This window comes from Leptopilina boulardi, unplaced genomic scaffold (assembly GCF_019393585.1).
Source record: "Leptopilina boulardi isolate dan_hultmark-lab unplaced genomic scaffold, ZJU_Lbou_2.1 LbouV2_278, whole genome shotgun sequence".
In the NCBI taxonomy this organism is placed as follows: Eukaryota; Metazoa; Arthropoda; class Insecta; order Hymenoptera; family Figitidae; genus Leptopilina; species Leptopilina boulardi.
This window is the reverse complement of record NW_026137838.1, coordinates 6,875,225-6,893,123: the sequence shown is the minus strand read 5'-3', so window position 1 is coordinate 6,893,123 and position 17,899 is coordinate 6,875,225. Positions and strand designations below refer to the sequence as shown.

Here is a 17,899-nt window from a genome sequence, read left to right as displayed (position 1 = left end):
AAAACTAAAAATAACTATATACATTTATTATTCGTCAGAAAATAACAATTCTTTGTTTGAGATTTAAAACACTTTTGTCGTCTGCTAATGTTTGGCATTCGTCACGTGACATGTATCACGTGATCACTATTCAAAATTGCAACCCTTTAAAAAAATTAAAATCTCAGTGAAAATTCAAAATTCTAAAAAATTTATTTATTATTACTAATTTTAATCAGTTTCAGATTAATAATCGTTTTGTCGTCTATTAATGATCACGTCACGTCACAATTTTTTAAGGAGAAATTACGCATAACTGCCCAACCCTGACAAAAAATAGTTTGTAGGCAACTTCAAACCATTGACACTAGTTAAACCGATTTTCATATTTGTGTTTACATATTAATATGAATAAAAATTTCATTTAAATAAGATATTTTGTGAAAGATTAATATAATGTCTTTCACTGAAACGACAAATTTAAGAAACAAATTTAAATTTCTCAATTGTACAAAACATGAATTACTTTAATTTCTGTTTTCATAAAAAAGTTCATCCCCTTTTGGATCAAGATCTCAAAAATCGAATAGAAAATCTCGAGAAAATTATTCTTTCCCTAAGACCCGATGGTAAAAATATTAAATCAGTGAGAAATAAAAGTTTACAGTCTCTCATTAAAATTCTTCAGCAATCATCACAAAATCAATTACAATTGGAAAATCCCAAAATTATTATCAATTGTTCTCTGAAAATTCTCTCTCAATTCGATGATAGTTTCTGGTACATTGACACGTGTGGATGGAAACGTCGTAAACGTTATCAAGCAGCAAAACAGTGTTATATTCATCTTTTGAAAATATTTATTCCAATAAAATGTCAACAAATCGTTGAAATTGTCATTAATCATCTCAATGATGAAAATCTTTGGCAAATTGAAGATTTATGTTCGGAAATAATTTGGGAATTAATTGAATCAGGTGCACATGGTGCAATTGTTGCACATGCATTGTGCGATAAAGTTGAAGAACAAATTTCATTAATTAATAATGCACGAACAATTATAAAAACACTCTATGAATTACTCGCTATTTATAAATGGCCACAAACTGAAGAAACTGTTATTTTTATTGAAAGACTATTGAAACTTTATCTCATGAGTTTACAAAATCGTTCCGATGCATTTACACGTGGTTTTGAACTTTGCATTCGATATCTTATAAAACAAACATCAAATTCATTGATATTAATTTTTATTCATCGAATGTGTTATTGGGCAATTAATGAAAATACAAAAAAATATTCAATTTTAGATTTTGGCAGTACATTAGAATATGCGGCTTATATGCATGAAACTGATCTTTTTGAAAATACTTTGACAGACGAAATATTTCCTCTTGTTGTAAAAATGATAAAATCATCAAATCGTCTCGTTAGTCTTCTTGGTAATCGTGTAATGCAATATCTTATTGATCGTGGAAAAAATCGATTTCTCTTTGATACGCCAAAGATTTTTTTTCAACATTCTCGATTTCATTTAAATAATCGACCATATCGTATGGAGGATAAGGCATTTTTAAAAAAACATCGTGAAGATATACACGAATGTCTATTGATGAGTGTCATTAATCATTGTTCATATCGATTAAATTTAGAAACAACATATTGTACAATATGTTTAATTGCCGTTGAAATTCCTTGTGGATTCACTGCAGCATCATTGGCATGTCTCACTATGACAATACAAGATAAAATAATGTCACTAGGAAATTTTCATCGTGAATCTGTTTATCATGTTCATGTTTTAATAATTTCAATAATATCACTTTTATGCTGGTTACATCAAGCTGAATCATTTTATGAATATGTGAATAAAATAATTATGGAGAGAGCACAATGGGCACCGTATTTAAATCCACCAATTCAATCACGTTATAATTTTGCCACACATCATGTACGATGGGAGAAACCGGAACTTTTTTTCATCGATTGGGAAGTACGTTATGGACTATGGAAACATTTTCGTCTACGTCAGGATTCGAAAAAAATTATTAAAACAGAATGAAATGTCTTTAAAGTGAAAAATATTTATTTTCAACAAAACGGTGAGTTTATTTACTTATCTTTTATAATAACAATCGTCATTATTATTTATTATAATAATTATTTATAATAATAATTGAAACGATTATTAATTAATTTACTGTCTATAATAATTGAAGATAAATTTCCAAAGAGAAGAAATAATTTAAAAACTAATTTATGTACAAATAAGCGGAGATGGTAACAAATGAACTAAAACCATATATCCTCTCCATCTTCTTCATTTGATGGCAGTTCTTTTTTCTCAAGAATAGGCTCATCTTTTGTTTCAATTTCATCTTCTGATTCCGATACTGCTAAATCGTCTTGAATTTTACTTTCTTCTTTCTTTTCCCTCGCTGGTAGACCAGCTAATAAGAAATCTGATGGATCGTAATTTGGATCAACGTCCATACTTTCATCTGTAATTTTTTTTTTTTCGATTAGTGATTTTCAAAAATTGTGAATTATTGAAAAGTTTTAAGAATAATTGGAAGAATTTATTAAAATTACCTTGCTGAAGAATAGGTTGTTGTTCTCCAGTATAAAATCCTACATTTCCTAATTGGACCATTGCCTCCGCTGCCTGTTGACTGTCATCGTCTGCCGGCATTTCAATATCTCTCATTTCACTCATTGGCGATTCAATTCTATCGAGTCCTTGATAATTCACCTTCATATCACTTTGAAAATTAACAGAAATTAATTATTAGAAAGAAATAAATTATAATTATCAAAACTAATATTTGATTTATTTTAAATTCAAATGAAAAATTTTTTTTACCGATTTTCTTCAAATTGTAAATTATCCATTTCCACGTGATCTGTTGGTTCTTCACCAATAAATGGTACTTCGTCAAATTCATCTTCACTTGAACACTGTAGATCTGTAAATTAAAAAACAGGGATTGAGTTTCAATATTATTTAATTTTCTTCATTTTATTTTTATATGAATTTAAATTAAAAATTATATTTATATGACATATTGCATAAAAATCTTTAGAATTTTAAAGAATTCATAGATTTATTTTTTAAACAAATTTTGAAATTTAAAAATTCGTATCTCTTAAAATTCTGTTGAATGAGAATTATGCTAAATTAAAATTTGGTTAAATAAAAAGTAAAAAAAATTCTGCCAAATAAAAGTTTGGTAACTAAAAAATTTATTAAATAAAAATTCTTTTAAAAAATAATTATAAATAAAATTCTTGAAATTGAAGATTCTAATTATTTTTATGAAATAATCATGCGTCCCGTTTATATATGTAATTTATAAATACATATTTGTGAAATATTTATTACCTTCTTCGAGAAGATCTTTTTTCTTCGATGGTCCAGCAACTTCTCCTTCAATGTCTCCTTCGACATCGACGAAATTATAATCGTCCAAATGAGATTTATCAAAAATATTTTCCGGAGAACTTGGTTGGCTCTAAAATTAAATGTAATTTAAAAAAAGAAATCTAAAAAAAAAAATCTAATCTTTCAAAAAGAAATTGTTTTCAATTTACCCCATGAAAATCAGGTTCTGCAATTGTATAATTGTCTTCATCTGGTCCTAACCAAGATGAATCAATATCAGCTTGTTCCATTGCTCGCTTTTGTACCAATGCAATGCTATTTTCAATATTTGTAAGACTCTCGCCATACTGAAAATTATTATTAAATTTTTTTTTTAATCAAGTTCAAAAATTAAAAATATTATAATTCCCCTTGCAATTAATGAATTACTTACAGAATCCAATGTAACTGTACAAATTTTTAACATTGATTCAGCTTTTTGAGTAAATGGCGATTCATTTCCATTGTATCGTCGGCAATTCTCAAGAATTTGTTCTATATCTCGGAGAAAACTGTGACGACTATGATACTTGTGAGCTAGAAACAAAAAAAATATTTCAATTTCTAGAAAAATGATTTTTAATTAAATATTTTCATTTTAAATTATCGATTATAATACCTGCAATTTTTCTCGAAATTGTCTCAAGATCCATTGGTTTTTTAATTACATTATAATAATCTTTAACCATTTTTTTACTGACTGGCTTATGAAATGGCCATAAATCTTGCATTGATTTAAGTTTATTATTAACATCACCGAGAATAAATGAAAGTGCAACTTGATCATTATCATCAAGTAGAGGATTTATTGCCTTTTCAAGTCTCATTAATCGATCTTCTTTTTCACGAAGTCTTTCAACACAAATATCTAACATTCGTTTTGCCGCCACTGTCAATGAACTATTTCTTCCATTATAAATTGCTGAATTTTCCACAATTTGATTAACAGCCGCAAGAAATTCTTCTCGATTACGATATTTTTTCTGTCGTAAATGATCTCTTATTGTTTGTAAATCCATTGGTTTTTCAATAATTTTATGATAATCTGGTACAGACTGAAAATGATAAATTCAATGATAACATTTTTTTAAAAATTAAAAAAAAATTCATAATGTCTAGTAAATAAGATTAAATAATTTTTTAAAAATACCTTCGCATTGACAGGAAACAAAAATGGTTGTACATCCGGTAAATCTCTCATCTCGTTCAAAATATTTTCAAGCATTGTTGACATAACAACCACAGGATCTGTTCTTCTTCTATTTGCTGGCCTTTGTTGTCTTTTCAAATAATCACAATGCTCATCACCAGTTATTCTTCTTCGTTTCTTTGAATTTACAGCATCCTTTGGTACTTTCAACAGCAAGGTGCGTTTCTTCATTTCCTCTGCGTGCTGAGATTCCAAAATCTCAATTTATTTCATAATTAGTATTTTTATAATTATTATTCTTAGTTCTTTTTTTTTTTTTTTTAAAAAAAAGAAGTTCCTTTTGAGAAATGGAGAGTAGATCCAAAATAAATCCAACGGTTTTCTTTCCCAACAAGAATTTTTTTCCAATAACAAATTAATAAAAAATAAAATACTTTTTCCAAATTGATAATTTTCAAAAAATTTTAATCAATATCTTTGATAATTTTACTATTTTTAATCACATAGAAAATTTTAAATAAATAAATTATTGTACAATCTTTTTTGTGACAAGTTGGGAAAAAAATCCGTGGCAAAATTGTCCTACAATTAGTGATATTAAAAAATAAAATTTTCAAAAATACCTTTATAAGTTTTGAGGATAATTTCACTTTAGTTCCATCGACATTGACAAGATCCTGATCATCGGTATTGAGTTGTTTCTCGATTTCTTCTTCCTGTTCCTCGGTCATTGCCACATTGACTGGAGTTGTTGTCGCTGTACCATTCTGATAAAGGGGACAAGCTTTATTAGTACGCATATGCCCTACATTACCGCAAGCACCGCATTTAACTTTTAAATCTGGTTTAAGTTTAGGTTTTTTACGTCTTGGTGTACTTGTATCAGATCTAATAGATTTAGGAGTAAGAGTAGAAGAAGGAAAATTTGATAATGGAAGGATACTGGCATTGGATGTTAATGGTGTACTGGAATTACTTCGATCAAGTAAATTTGCCGAACTAAATGGTGTATTTGAATTGCCCGCCAACATTCGTTCACGTTCTTGATTACGTTTAATTCTTCTCAATTGCTCCTGTATACGTCGTTTTTCACGTTTCATTTCCTCCTTTTGTGCCTCGTCCAATATTGCAAATTGTTTGATAAATGTCTCGTCTTTGGAATTACGAATTTTTAAATATGTATCAATAACAGCCGGTTTGCGAACAGTTTCAACTCGCGTGAATTCTTTACCCTCAGGATTACGGAATGTACGATAAATTTTTAATACACGTCCTGGCTGCGCTAAATTATTCACTGGCGATTCATCCTCATCATCTTTTTTCTTCTCACGATTCTTTTTATCTTGCTCTTGATTCTCGTCCATTAACATTTTACGCAATTCATGACGTTGTTGTTCCTCTTTTTCGAGTGACAATTGTGTACTTGTTTTTTTATTCGACAGCATATTTTCAATATTTTTACCCATTTCCTCAATATCGGAACTATCTTCCTCGGAACTTTCGCCCTCGTCGGTACTGAGAACTTCATACGAGGCTAGGACACGATTTTGTAAATCGAAAATACGTTGACATTCTTCTTTATATCTTTCCTGATGTTCTGCAATTGAGAAACGATTACCTCGTGAGAATTTTGTCATTACTTCCTCACCGGCTTTTGCTTTCTCAGTGGATAATGTTCGTACCACATCAATTACTTCCCAACGGGAAAGTTTTTTAATCTCCTCTTCAGGAACACCGAATTTACGAAGCAATGCTTTTGCATTATTTAGGGACAATCTTCTCAAATCCGCATCGGTACCAGTGACAGTGCGTTTTGGTTGTGCTTCCTGTTCTTCTTTACTAATTGTCGGTTTATTTGGAACACGAACATATGAGAAACCTTCACCACATCCAGTTGGATCTGCTGGACCCGCAAGTTGTAATAAACATTTCCCTTTCATTGCTTGAATATAAGCACGTGTTGTATTCCATGGTGCAACTTTAACCTCATCATCCATTTTCAATTGCATTTCCTCATCGTCATCGTCCTGTGGTGTAAATAAAAATTTTTCCCCATAACCCGCGTCTTTTAATCTCTGTTCAGCGGCAATTAAACTAAAATAAGCGCAACATTGTTCAGGCGATACCATTGCTCTTATTTCCTCCTCTGATGGTAAACGAAATTCCGGTTTAATAACCCACCAATTTGAATCCATTCCCGTACGTTTAAAATCGGCGCATAATTTCAATCTTTTACGAATACTACTCTCGCTGTGCGATGGAAATGCTTTTTTAATATCGTCCATTCTAATTCGTCGTGGTGTGTCCGTTGATTTCCAAAATAAACGATAGATAAAAACTTGAAGAAAATCACGTACAAAGATATTTGCTCGTTTTGAATTTGGTCCCGGTACTTCGTAAAGTGGACACAATTGTCCGGCAACAAAAAGTGCATCAATTTCACGAATATGATATTGATGACGTGTTCTTATTACAAGAAAATCGGAAAATGGAATTTTATGCTCGTAAATTGGTGCACGATACATATTATTTTCAATTGCCTGTATACTTTGACCGGGTGTGAGAATACCAAGAAATGGACTCGTATGAGCGTATGCTGTTTCACCGTATTTATATTTTTGTGGCCCTTGATCTTTACCAGCTTTTCTTTTATAATAATTCTTCATTTTCGAACACATACCAACTTGATTTATCAATGGTGGATGTTCTTCGGAAAATTCAATGAGAACAATTTCTCCATCACGACCAGTTAAATCCTCGGGTGTTCTCATAAAGAAAACATCACCACCACCTGAGGCTAATCTCTCCTGTTCACGATGTTTTGCTTTCTTTTTAATATGCTTCAATAGCGGTAAAACGGGATGATGACCCGCGTGTGCAAGTGGTCCGTGACTAAAACGTCTCAATGGAGGACGATGAAAATTTCTTAATCGCATTGGTCCCATGTAGGTTTGCACAAATGGTGCACGTAGTTCAACAACGGGAGTACTATGTTGAATTATATTTCCACCACCGACTTTTAATCTCAATGTAGTTTCCGAAGAACGTGGCAAATAGAAAGTGTCATTTGAAATATTAAATGGATCACGATCCGGTGATTTTGGTGGAGGTGGTGGAGTATCCTCTTCAAGGACATTAATCACACCGGCTTTTCCCAACAATAATTTACTCTTCTTCACATGAGGATGGGGAATTTTAACCTTTGGCTGACGTCCATGTTCTTTATGAAGCAAAGCCGGATCAATATCATCCGGAATACCAAGAACAATATTCTCATCGTTTGGATCAAGTGTCAATATTTTTGGTTTGGGAATTTTTTTCATACTCTCCGCATTCCAAATAACTTCATCCTCCCAAAGACCATAAACAAGTTCTTCATTCTCCACTGGAAATATCGAGTACCATGTGTCGTCGTAATTTTCCTCTCTTATTTGCTGAGCACCCTTTGAAAGTGGCCTAAAAAAAAAAAAGAAATTATTAATAAGCCTGTAATTATTAAAATAAATTTTTAAAAAATCACTTACAATTTATTCTTTTGCGATGGCGCCATTATTTGTGTAGCTAGACGAACATTTGGTGCAACTGGAACTGGAGCTCCTTTTCCAGGTTGACTAAAAGCTTGAGCTGTTCTATTTCCACTCGATGGAACCCAACCAGCTGCATTATTTTTACTATTCAACTTATGCATTACTTTATGTTTTATCTCTTCTCCATTCCATACCACATCATCTTCCCAACGCAATTGAGAAACCATCAAAAATGCATCGTCAGCAAATTCCTCTTTTACAACTTCTTCCTCTTGTTGTTCTTCCTGAAATAATAATTCTTTAATATAAACAAAAAATTCAAAAATGATTTAAATTCTACCTTTTCGGCTGTTTTAAATCCATAATTAAAACCATCTCCAGTTTCCGGTACTCCAAGAATATCGTACCAAATTTGTGCTGGACCAAAACGCCAATCGGCAACTTTTGGACCCATATCGCCATTTTCGACAAATTCACCAGATTTTCCCGATTGTTCCTTATCTTCAACTGGTTTCAATAGCTTCTCCTCGTCATCTGATCGACATTCAGCCGCTGATGGTTCTGGTCCATACTGCATAACCCATCCCTTAAAAAGCAAAAATTTTTTTTTATAAATCCTATTTTCAAAAAGCAAAATTTCAAAATAGAAAATAAAGTACTTTAAATTTAGATTTTCTTGACTCTTGATCCGAACCAGAATCAGAATCTCTAATCTCTTGATGACGTTTCTTTTTCCTACGTTTTTTAACACCACGCCAAATTTGTGGCAAACTACTCGGTTTTCCTGGACCAAAAAGTTTGGAAAAACGTAAAACTTTATTTGCCCGAAAATCGGGAAACAATTCAGTTACATCAATATTTGCATATTTTGATGGTAGCATTGATGCAAGTGGTGTTTCTAATTTTCGTCTTCTAACAGCTTCCGCCTCTTCGGGTGTTAAAATTTCTTTTTCATCTGGCAATGGTGGCGGTGGCATTAATTGTGTATCGGATTTATTAAACGGTTCCTCATCATCTGCATCGTAATCCGAATTTTCTTTCTCTGTTCGTTTCTTATTATCAAACATTTCGTCTAGAAAAAAAAAAAATTTTAAATCAATAAAAATTACTTTTACTTCTATTTTTTGTAAAATTATTTTTTTTTTCAAAATATTTTTACCACTTTTAAAAATTATTAAAAAATTTTATTTCTAATTCATTTTCGTCTCTTTTTACTTATTAATAATAATTCTAAATTTTATGATTTTCCGAAGAAAAAATAAATAATCGTCACTCGACAATGGAAAAATTTTCTTTTCTTTTAATAAGAATTTATTTTTATATTGAAGTTGAAGGGTCCATAGAATCTGCTCGACAAAAAAAGATATAAAATAAAGAAAATGATTTTCAAGAAAAATTCTTTTTTTTAAATAAAAACTCAAATAGGGGATTTTTTACATTTAAAAAAATTCTTTTAAACGGCCCAATTATCGTAATATCACATTTTTTTATTTCATATATTTACAATATACAAAATCCATTTGAAATATTTCCTAAAATATTTTATTGTAAAAGAATGTTATTGGAATTGAAATAATATATACAACTAATAAAATAATATCAATAATGTCAATGGAACCAAAGAAAAACATACTTGTATTCTCTTCACAATTATCATCGGCTAATTCATTAATGTCAGAAAAATCAAAAGCTGATGGTGATTTTTCCTGATAATCATCTTCTTTATCACTTGTAACAATATTGTCTTTTTCACTTTCTTTTTCCTCTTTATTATCACTGTCATCTTCATTTGATTTTTTGGTATCAATATCATCCATTAACATTTCTTGTAAAAGTGAACTTATTCCAAAATGACTTAAAGAAGCAAGATGTTGTTTTGCTTCAGAATCAAGAATATCATCCTCTAATTCGCCATTTTTATCAATATTTCCAAACATAAAACCAGTCATGTTGATAGATCCATCATCCCTATCGTTCTCTTCGTCTGAATCCATTTTATTTTGCTAATTAAACGACTTATTGAAATAAAAGCTACTTATCTCTTTTATACTCGATTATTAGTTTATAAGTACTAAATTTTATATATTAAAAAATTTTCGAATAAATTTTTCATATTAGAGGTTAGGAATACTTAACAGTCTTTCCTTTCCTCTCTCCTTATGTTTAAATTGATTCACATTCTTCGATTTTTTTTCACTTTACATTTTAGTACTCATTTAAATGTTTATATTGTTTAATTCTATAAACAATTTAATAATAACTGGAGACTTTCAGACAGTTGTCAATCGCACTTTAATCACTGAATAGAAATTAAATAGATTTCACCGCAAGTGTTGAGAACTGTATACCTTAAGGTACGTTCACAACCTAAATTACGTGTTTTATGTTTAATGAGTTGACCATCTATTATATTTTGTCAGTGGACCAAAGCTCAGTAAAGCTGTTGGTGAGCGTGTAGTGTTATAATTATTCAAATTAAATTAATTCCCCACAAATAATAATCATGTAAGTTAAATTTAATTATTGAAGAAGTCAAAACTTCGTTTAGTATCGAAGTGAAATTTTCAACTATCGTGAATAGAAAGTGATTTTATTTGAAAAAAAACGCTTTGCATCGTAAAGCTAACCTCTCGGATAAGAATGGCGGTCGGTTCAACAAAAGTTGTACAGGTAACAAACATTGCACCCCAAGCGACTAAGGATCAGATGCAAACACTATTTGGCTATCTTGGAAAAATAGAGGACATAAGATTATATCCAACAATTCGAGATGTTGCAGTACCGGTACAATCGCGTATTTGTTACATCAAATTTCACGATCATGGCTGTGTTTCGGTTGCTCAGCACATGACAAATACTGTTTTTATTGACCGTGCTCTAATTGTCATTCCATATCAGAATGGAGATATTCCTGACGAACAACGAGCTCTTGAATTAACTAACAATGGTACAATAGTGCCAGGTATGTATAAATTTTATTTTTAAAATACATTTCAAAGAATTTTTATATTTTGATAACTATTACTATTTTTAAAAAAACAATTTACTTTTTCAGGTCTTTATCCATCAGAACCGAAACTTCCAGCAAATGTAGTAAACGCAATAGAAGGAACTCCTCCGAATCATGTTATCACAACAGTGGATCCAAAATTGGAAGCAAGTGGCCTTGAACCCTATCCTCATTTGCCCGGTCATCTTGATAGTCGAAGAATCGAAGAAATAAGAAGAACCCTCTTTATAGCCAATTTGGATACATCAATAACGACAGAACAATTAATTGAATTTTTCAGTAATAATAATGTTGAAGTAAAATATGGAAGAATTTGTACTCGTGATTCAGACACTGAACATTATGCATTAATTGAACTTACCGAACAAACATCAATTATTCCTGCATTACAATTAAATGACGAATTATTGGGCGATATGCCAATAAAAATAAGTCATTCAACACAAGCAATATCAAAACCCGAGGCAAAAAGTAATGAAGCAGCACAAAAAGAAATTGAAGAGGCAATGTCAAGAGTTAAGGAAGCACATAATTTAATATCAGCAGCAATTGATCCAATGATTGGTGGTATGCTATCAAAAGATAAACGAAGTCGTAGTGGTTCACGTGGTAGAAAATCACGTTCACGTTCACGTGGTCGTTCACGAAGATCACGTTCCCGTAAACGTTCACGTTCACGTCATAGACGTTCACGTTCGCGGCATCGTCGTCGTTCACGATCACGTTCAAAACGTCGTTCACGTTCAAAAGAACGTCGACGAAAATCACAATCACGAAGACGTAGCAGTTCACGTGGTCGTCATCGTTCACGTTCACGTTCACGAAGATCACGTTCAAGACGTTCACGTTCACGTTCCAAGGATCGTAAAAAGAAATCATCGCCAAAACGAAGAAGTCGAACACGTTCGCGTACACCGCGCAGTAAACGTTCGAAATCACAAACAAGACGTTCGCGATCAAAATCAAAAACACGATCGTCAAAATCAAAATACTCGGAAAAAACCAGAGAAAAGGAAAAAGATAGACGCAGTAAGGATAAAACGGAGAGCAATGGAAAGAAGAGTGACAGCGATAAAAGCGAGAGAAGTGATAAGAAATCGAGTCGTGATAAAAAATCGGACAGAGATGCAAAATCTGATGAGAAATCACGTGCTAGTTCGGAATATCGCGATAGCAAGGAACGACAAGGCTCTTCAGATTAAATTAATTTTTTTTTGTTTCAAATTAAATTGAAGCGCTGAATTGTGTGAATTTTTTTTAATTATACCGTTTTTTTTTTTTTGGAAAAAAAAATGAATCAATTGTAACGAATTAGTTAATAAATATATATGTATAAAATAACGCTTTTATAAGTGTAAAAATTTTTAATTTTAATTTAAAATTTTTAATTTTTAATTGAAAATTGAAAATTGAAAATTAAAAATTGAATATTCTTAAATTTTTAAATGAAAAAAAAAATTAACATTTATTTATACAACAAAAAAAAATAACTACAAAAGAAAATTAATTTCGCAATGTCACTAACGCTCTGTATGGCAATGGTCCAGCAGTGACACCATCAATAAATTCACTAGATATTGGCTTCTCTTCACCGGGAACAACCGAGAATGTGAATTGAGATAAAAGCGTTGCAACCATAACGAAAATGTTACTTTTCGCAAGACCTTCACCCATACATCGATGTTTTCCTAGAAAATAAATTTTAAAATAAAAAAATTTTCGATTTTTTTTTTAAATTCCATTTTTCTTTTTTTCTTTTGTTTCAGTTTTTAAAAAAAAATTAATACCAAAACTAAATGGTAGAAATTGTTCCGGTATCGTCAATTTTCCTTGATCATCAATAAATCTCTCGGGACGAAATGCTTCAGAATCGTCCCAAAAATAATCCATTAGAACTTTATTGAAATTAACGACAATCATCGTATCCTGTAAAAGGAATATTTTTAAAATTATTTTCAAAAAATTCTTTAAATTATTTTAAAAAAATTTTTTAAATTACTTTCTTTTATTTTCTTACCTTTGGAATTCGATGACCCAAAATATATGTATCCTCTAATGCTCTATGTGGAACATTCATCGTTCGTCCCATAAACATTCTTAAGGATTCGTATACTATTGCATTAACGTAAGTCATTCTAAATTTTGCAAATTTAATTATTTTGTTAAATAATATTATTTTTTAATAATATTTATATATTTAATATTTAAATGTTTCTTTCAGATTACCTTGATTTATCATTTAATGTTGGTAACCGCTTACGAGCAGTTATTGAATCTATTTCATCTTGTGCTTTTTTTTGCACATCTGGATTTAAAACCAAATGTAAAAAACAAAATCCCAATGTTTTTGCTGTGGTTTCCGATCCAGCCATAAATAAATCGACACATATTGCCAGGAGTTGAGATTCTGAAATAAAGTAATTTTTTTTTTTTAATAAATTGAAGAATATTTAAAAAAAAAAAATGATATAAAATTACCTGAGAATGATTCATTGGGCTTTTCGGATTGCAAAACTTGTAAATAGGTATCCATTAAATCTCTCGGAGAGTCAGGATTAAATGTTTCTTTGTGATTTTGCAATTCGACCTTAAAGAAATATATTTTTTTCATTTTAATAAAATTTTTTATTAAATAAAAATATAAAAAAAAAAAAATTAATATAAAATTTTATACTAACTTTTATAAAGTGCCATAATTCTTGATGAGTTTCTAAAAATGTTTTGTAACCACTTGCTTCAGGTGCGATGTATCTTAAAAATGGAAAATGACCAAATGCACTTCCAATCATTGCAATTTCGCCAAGAAGTTTATTGAGAATTCTCAAAAGATGTTTCAATGGTTTATCATCAGTGTTGTATCTGCAATTTATTTTTTAATCGTAAGTTTATGAGATTTTTTTAATGAAAATTATATTTAGAAAATAAGAATTTCTAAATTTAAATTTCCAATTGCAATTTTTCTCATACTGTAAATTTTTAGTCTACATGAAGAGATATAAAATAAATTAATTATATAAAAAATCTTAAAATTAATTTTATTAATCTAATTTTAAAATTAGTCCAATTGGTATTTTTTTTTCATTCAGAATTAAAATATTTAAAAAATTATTTTTTAAATTTTATATTTTTGATTTATTTTCAAAATTAATTGTTTTCAGTATTTACCGTCTGCCTGCCATCATTCGCCAAAGAGTATTTAATACAGGAACACCAAAAGCATCGTGCATTGAAACAACAACACTTGTTGGTTGTGAGAGTCTTCGAATTTCTTCATAGTCCTCGGCTTTTGCATAAACATGCTCTAATTTCATTGGTTTGAATATTTCTTCATTTTCATTTGTTTTCATTTCCATTTCGTCTATTAATTGATAAATTTGACCGTCTTTTGATTTTTTATTATTATTATAGGAGGCATTATAATCACTTGACGAGTCTTGTGAATTGGATGTTCCTTGAATGAGCTTTCTGAAATAATCAACAAGTTGCTGTGCTTCCTCTTCGACCAAAGTTGCCATACTTGTTTTTCCAAAACCAAATTCACGTAAATGACGTACTACAAATCTTCGTTGTTCGCTCCATAAATTTCCATCCGTAAGAATGAGACCTGTAAATTATTATTTATTTATTTTTAATTATTTTATTTTTAATTTTTTTCATTTTGGAATATTTTTTTTTCTTACCGAGTCTTTTGCCAAAGGTTCTGACTTCATAAACGGGACCAAAGGGTCTTCCATCGCAGACATCATTTAGACACATCGATCGCATACTTTCAAAACTATTCAATACAACGATTCGATCGATGCCAATTTTTAATCCAACTACAGGGCCATATTTCTGACTTAGTGTTGTGAAAGTTAAAGCTAAGGATCCAGTTTCTTTTCTTAGTCGCTTCACTTCCAAAGCAGATCCAAGAATTGGCAACCATCGTGGCCCTTTTTTTTTATATAAAGAAACAAAAGGTTAATAATTTTCTTCTTTTTCAAAATTAATATTTTTAAACATTTTTTAATACACCTTTAAAATTTAATTTTAATTTTAAATTAAAAATAAAATTTACCTGGCGGATATCCTTGGGGTTTTCGTGATCCCAAATAGAAAAGAAGTAACGTCACAATAAAAAAAAGAGTTGCTGTTAAAAAAAAACTAAAACAAAATTTTTAAATTAGTGAATATAAATTTATAAAAATAAATATAAATTTTTAAATTTATTTAATTTAAAATTTTTTTAATTTTAAATTTGAAGAACTATAAAAAAGTATTTGAGCAAATTTTTTGTTTAAATTGTAGATAATTATTAATTTATAAAAAATTTTCTAAATTTTTGTTTAATGTAAATAAACAAAAGTAGGTTAATATTGCATTTGTAAACAAAATTGCATTGCAGAATGATAACTTTTTTTTTTTTTTGACATATATATGCAATTCGTTTAAAGACGTATATTTAAATATTGTAAAACTTTTCCATTCTCTGCTTCAAAGAAAGTGAAACGTATAATCTCATTGGTGAAAGTTGTATACGGAAGGTGCGTGTTTTAGAGACTTTCAATCTTGTATCATAACGTGTTGCGTAATTTTACACATCTTATTCTTTTTTTTTTTTTTAATTATTTGCAATATTAGACAATTATTAGCCATCTATTTCTCTTGTTTAAAGATTTTCCAAAAAAACAAATTGCAAAAAAAATATTTTATTTTAAATTTTGATTTTTTTCACTTTATAAAATTTTTAAAATATTTTTTTCTTAAATGAATATTTGAATTGAATTTAGATTTAAATTTATATAATTTATTTTTTAGCGTATTTTTTTTCATTCATAATTTTTTTTTTCTCACTTGAATTTGATTTATATTTCGAATAATTATAAGTAAAATTTTAAAAGTTTAAAATTTTTAATTCTCGACTGTTAATAGAATTTAATTAATTGAAATAATAAGGAAAAACATTAATTATTTATAAATTATTTGTTGCACAAGAAAGGGTGAAAATTAATTTTAATCAGGAAAAACACTAATTATAGGAATTAATTTAAATTCAACGGATATATAAATATTATGTCACTCTGTATTTTCACATTTTCTTTTTTGTTCACAAATTCTAACTCACGTGTTACAGATTCACTGGGATTTACCTTATTTCCCACATGATTAGCCCACGAGTATGTCTGCAAAACTGTCTGCGAGTTGAGGTAAACCTTGCATTTATCTGTTTCACTTCTTTCTTTTTGCAACGGATGCTGTCGTGTAGTATGAGTAGGGAGAAGGTAAATTTTTGCAATTAATTAAAGAAAAAAATTAAAAACTAGAAAAATATTTTTTAAAACTAATTTTTAATTAATTTTACTATCTATAATTTTTCTAATTTTCTAATGTAATACAAAGTATGATAAAAAAAAGATTACGAATTTTTAAAAGTTATTTTTTATTTTCGTTAGTATTAGTAATTTATAAAAATAAAATTTGTAAAAACTTTTTTAGTTTTCTCAAAAAGACTTTCTTTTTCAAATTTCGAAAAATGTATATAAAATGAAACTTTCGGAGTTTACAAACAGATGGCATTAAGATTCAGTTTCCGATGATAATTCAGTTTTTTTTTTATCAATTTATAAAAATTTAACTATTTGTTAATTTTGGTATTTTTTTTTTATATTAAACTTAAATTTTAATTAAAAAAGATTCTAGTCTCTATTTATTATTTTTGACTCATTTAAATAATTTTTTTTATTATTAGTTATTAAAAATTTATTCTGCTCTTTATTTATATTTTTTTTATTTATAAAATTAAAAAAGAATTGTAAGAATATTAAAATGATAAAATACAAAAATTATATTTAAAATCATAAGAAACGGGAAATAATTTTAATAATTAAGATTGCGACTTACGTGAAAGTTTAATTATTTAAATTTTTGACTATTCATTCTCTTCTTTTTTTGTAAATCGAGGATGTTTGTAACTTTAATAAATTTATAAATAGAATTTTTTTTTCCATATAAGCAACGACAACTTTCCTTTAGAAAATAAAAGTGAGTTTAATTTATTTGTTTCGAAAGTTATAAATCTTTTACTACAAATAAGACAAATTATTTATTTGAAGAAAAAAAAATAAATATTTACAAAAAAAAAAAATACAAACAAAAGGAGAAAGTTATAATTAAGGAATAGGTAATTAATTATTAAATTAATAGAAATTGTAGTTAACAAATTGAAAGTTACAATTTTTACTTACAATTAAAAATTATAATGAATTAACTAATTAATTTTTCGTAATCTTTTTTATTGTAATACATAGATTTTGGCAGTCACAATATATCATAATATTGTCATACATATACATATATATTTTTTTCTCTATTACATAATAATTTTTTTTTTTTTTATTTACATTATACGGGGAACAAATATACGAATAATGAATACTTATATCTATTTTTATTTCTTTTTTTATTCTAAATATTTTCTTTCAATACTATTTTTTTATCTGTACAAACTTTATTTTATTACTAAAATTTATTATACACATTGTCGAACATCGTTAACTCAAAATTATAGTAATTCAAAATTTTCTTTTATTTCTTTCATTAAAATTCAAAATTTTCTTTTATTTCTTTTATTAAAATTCAAAATTTTCTTTTATTAAAAATTCCATAATTGATATTTTGATAATAATCAATAATTAATTTTCTTTGTAACTTGAATTTAAATTTTTTCTCTGATTTGAGTTATCGAGGTTTGACTGTATTTATCCTATTTTTAAAACGTAAATTTTATATTAACGTTTGACATTTTATACACTGGTTTTTTTTTTCCAAAATTT

At 28.5% G+C, this 17,899-nt stretch overlaps 4 protein-coding genes across 5 annotated transcripts; 2 read left to right on the top strand and 2 right to left on the bottom strand.

Annotated features, from left to right (window-relative positions):
- The first annotated feature begins 275 nt into the window (after positions 1-275).
- LOC127281788 (uncharacterized) lies at positions 276-2,045 on the top strand. Its single transcript, XM_051305687.1, has one exon. It carries the CDS (start codon positions 497-499, stop codon positions 2,039-2,041), a length of 1,545 nt encoding a protein of 514 aa, XP_051161644.1. The 5' UTR covers positions 276-496; the 3' UTR covers positions 2,042-2,045.
- Positions 2,044-10,369, bottom strand: LOC127281786 (transcription initiation factor TFIID subunit 1). Of its 2 annotated transcripts, none has more exons than XM_051305675.1 (13): positions 9,711-10,369; positions 8,737-9,149; positions 8,418-8,663; positions 8,075-8,361; positions 5,174-8,006; positions 4,551-4,808; positions 4,020-4,455; positions 3,795-3,937; positions 3,571-3,708; positions 3,362-3,491; positions 2,843-2,945; positions 2,572-2,741; positions 2,044-2,480 (listed from the first exon to the last, which is right to left on the bottom strand). In XM_051305675.1, exons 1-13 carry the CDS (start codon positions 10,069-10,071, stop codon positions 2,272-2,274), a joined length of 5,727 nt encoding a protein of 1,908 aa, XP_051161632.1. In that variant the 5' UTR covers positions 10,072-10,369; the 3' UTR covers positions 2,044-2,271. The 2 variants fall into 2 exon arrangements, with proteins under 2 accessions (XP_051161632.1, XP_051161633.1); XM_051305676.1 differs by having other exon boundaries at positions 4,551-4,793.
- Positions 10,370-10,494: 125 nt separating this feature from the next.
- On the top strand, positions 10,495-12,428 carry LOC127281750 (probable splicing factor, arginine/serine-rich 7). The gene is made up of 2 exons (XM_051305625.1): positions 10,495-11,039; positions 11,133-12,428. Exons 1-2 carry the CDS (start codon positions 10,718-10,720, stop codon positions 12,287-12,289), a joined length of 1,479 nt encoding a protein of 492 aa, XP_051161582.1. The 5' UTR covers positions 10,495-10,717; the 3' UTR covers positions 12,290-12,428.
- A 3-nt stretch (positions 12,429-12,431) lies between these two features.
- Positions 12,432-16,275, bottom strand: LOC127281749 (methyl farnesoate epoxidase). Its single transcript, XM_051305624.1, has 10 exons — positions 16,217-16,275; positions 15,145-15,230; positions 14,768-15,019; positions 14,253-14,691; positions 13,766-13,946; positions 13,566-13,674; positions 13,314-13,494; positions 13,105-13,222; positions 12,875-13,013; positions 12,432-12,775 (listed from the first exon to the last, which is right to left on the bottom strand). Exons 1-10 carry the CDS (start codon positions 16,228-16,230, stop codon positions 12,591-12,593), a joined length of 1,704 nt encoding a protein of 567 aa, XP_051161581.1. The 5' UTR covers positions 16,231-16,275; the 3' UTR covers positions 12,432-12,590.
- Positions 16,276-17,899: the final 1,624 nt, after the last annotated feature.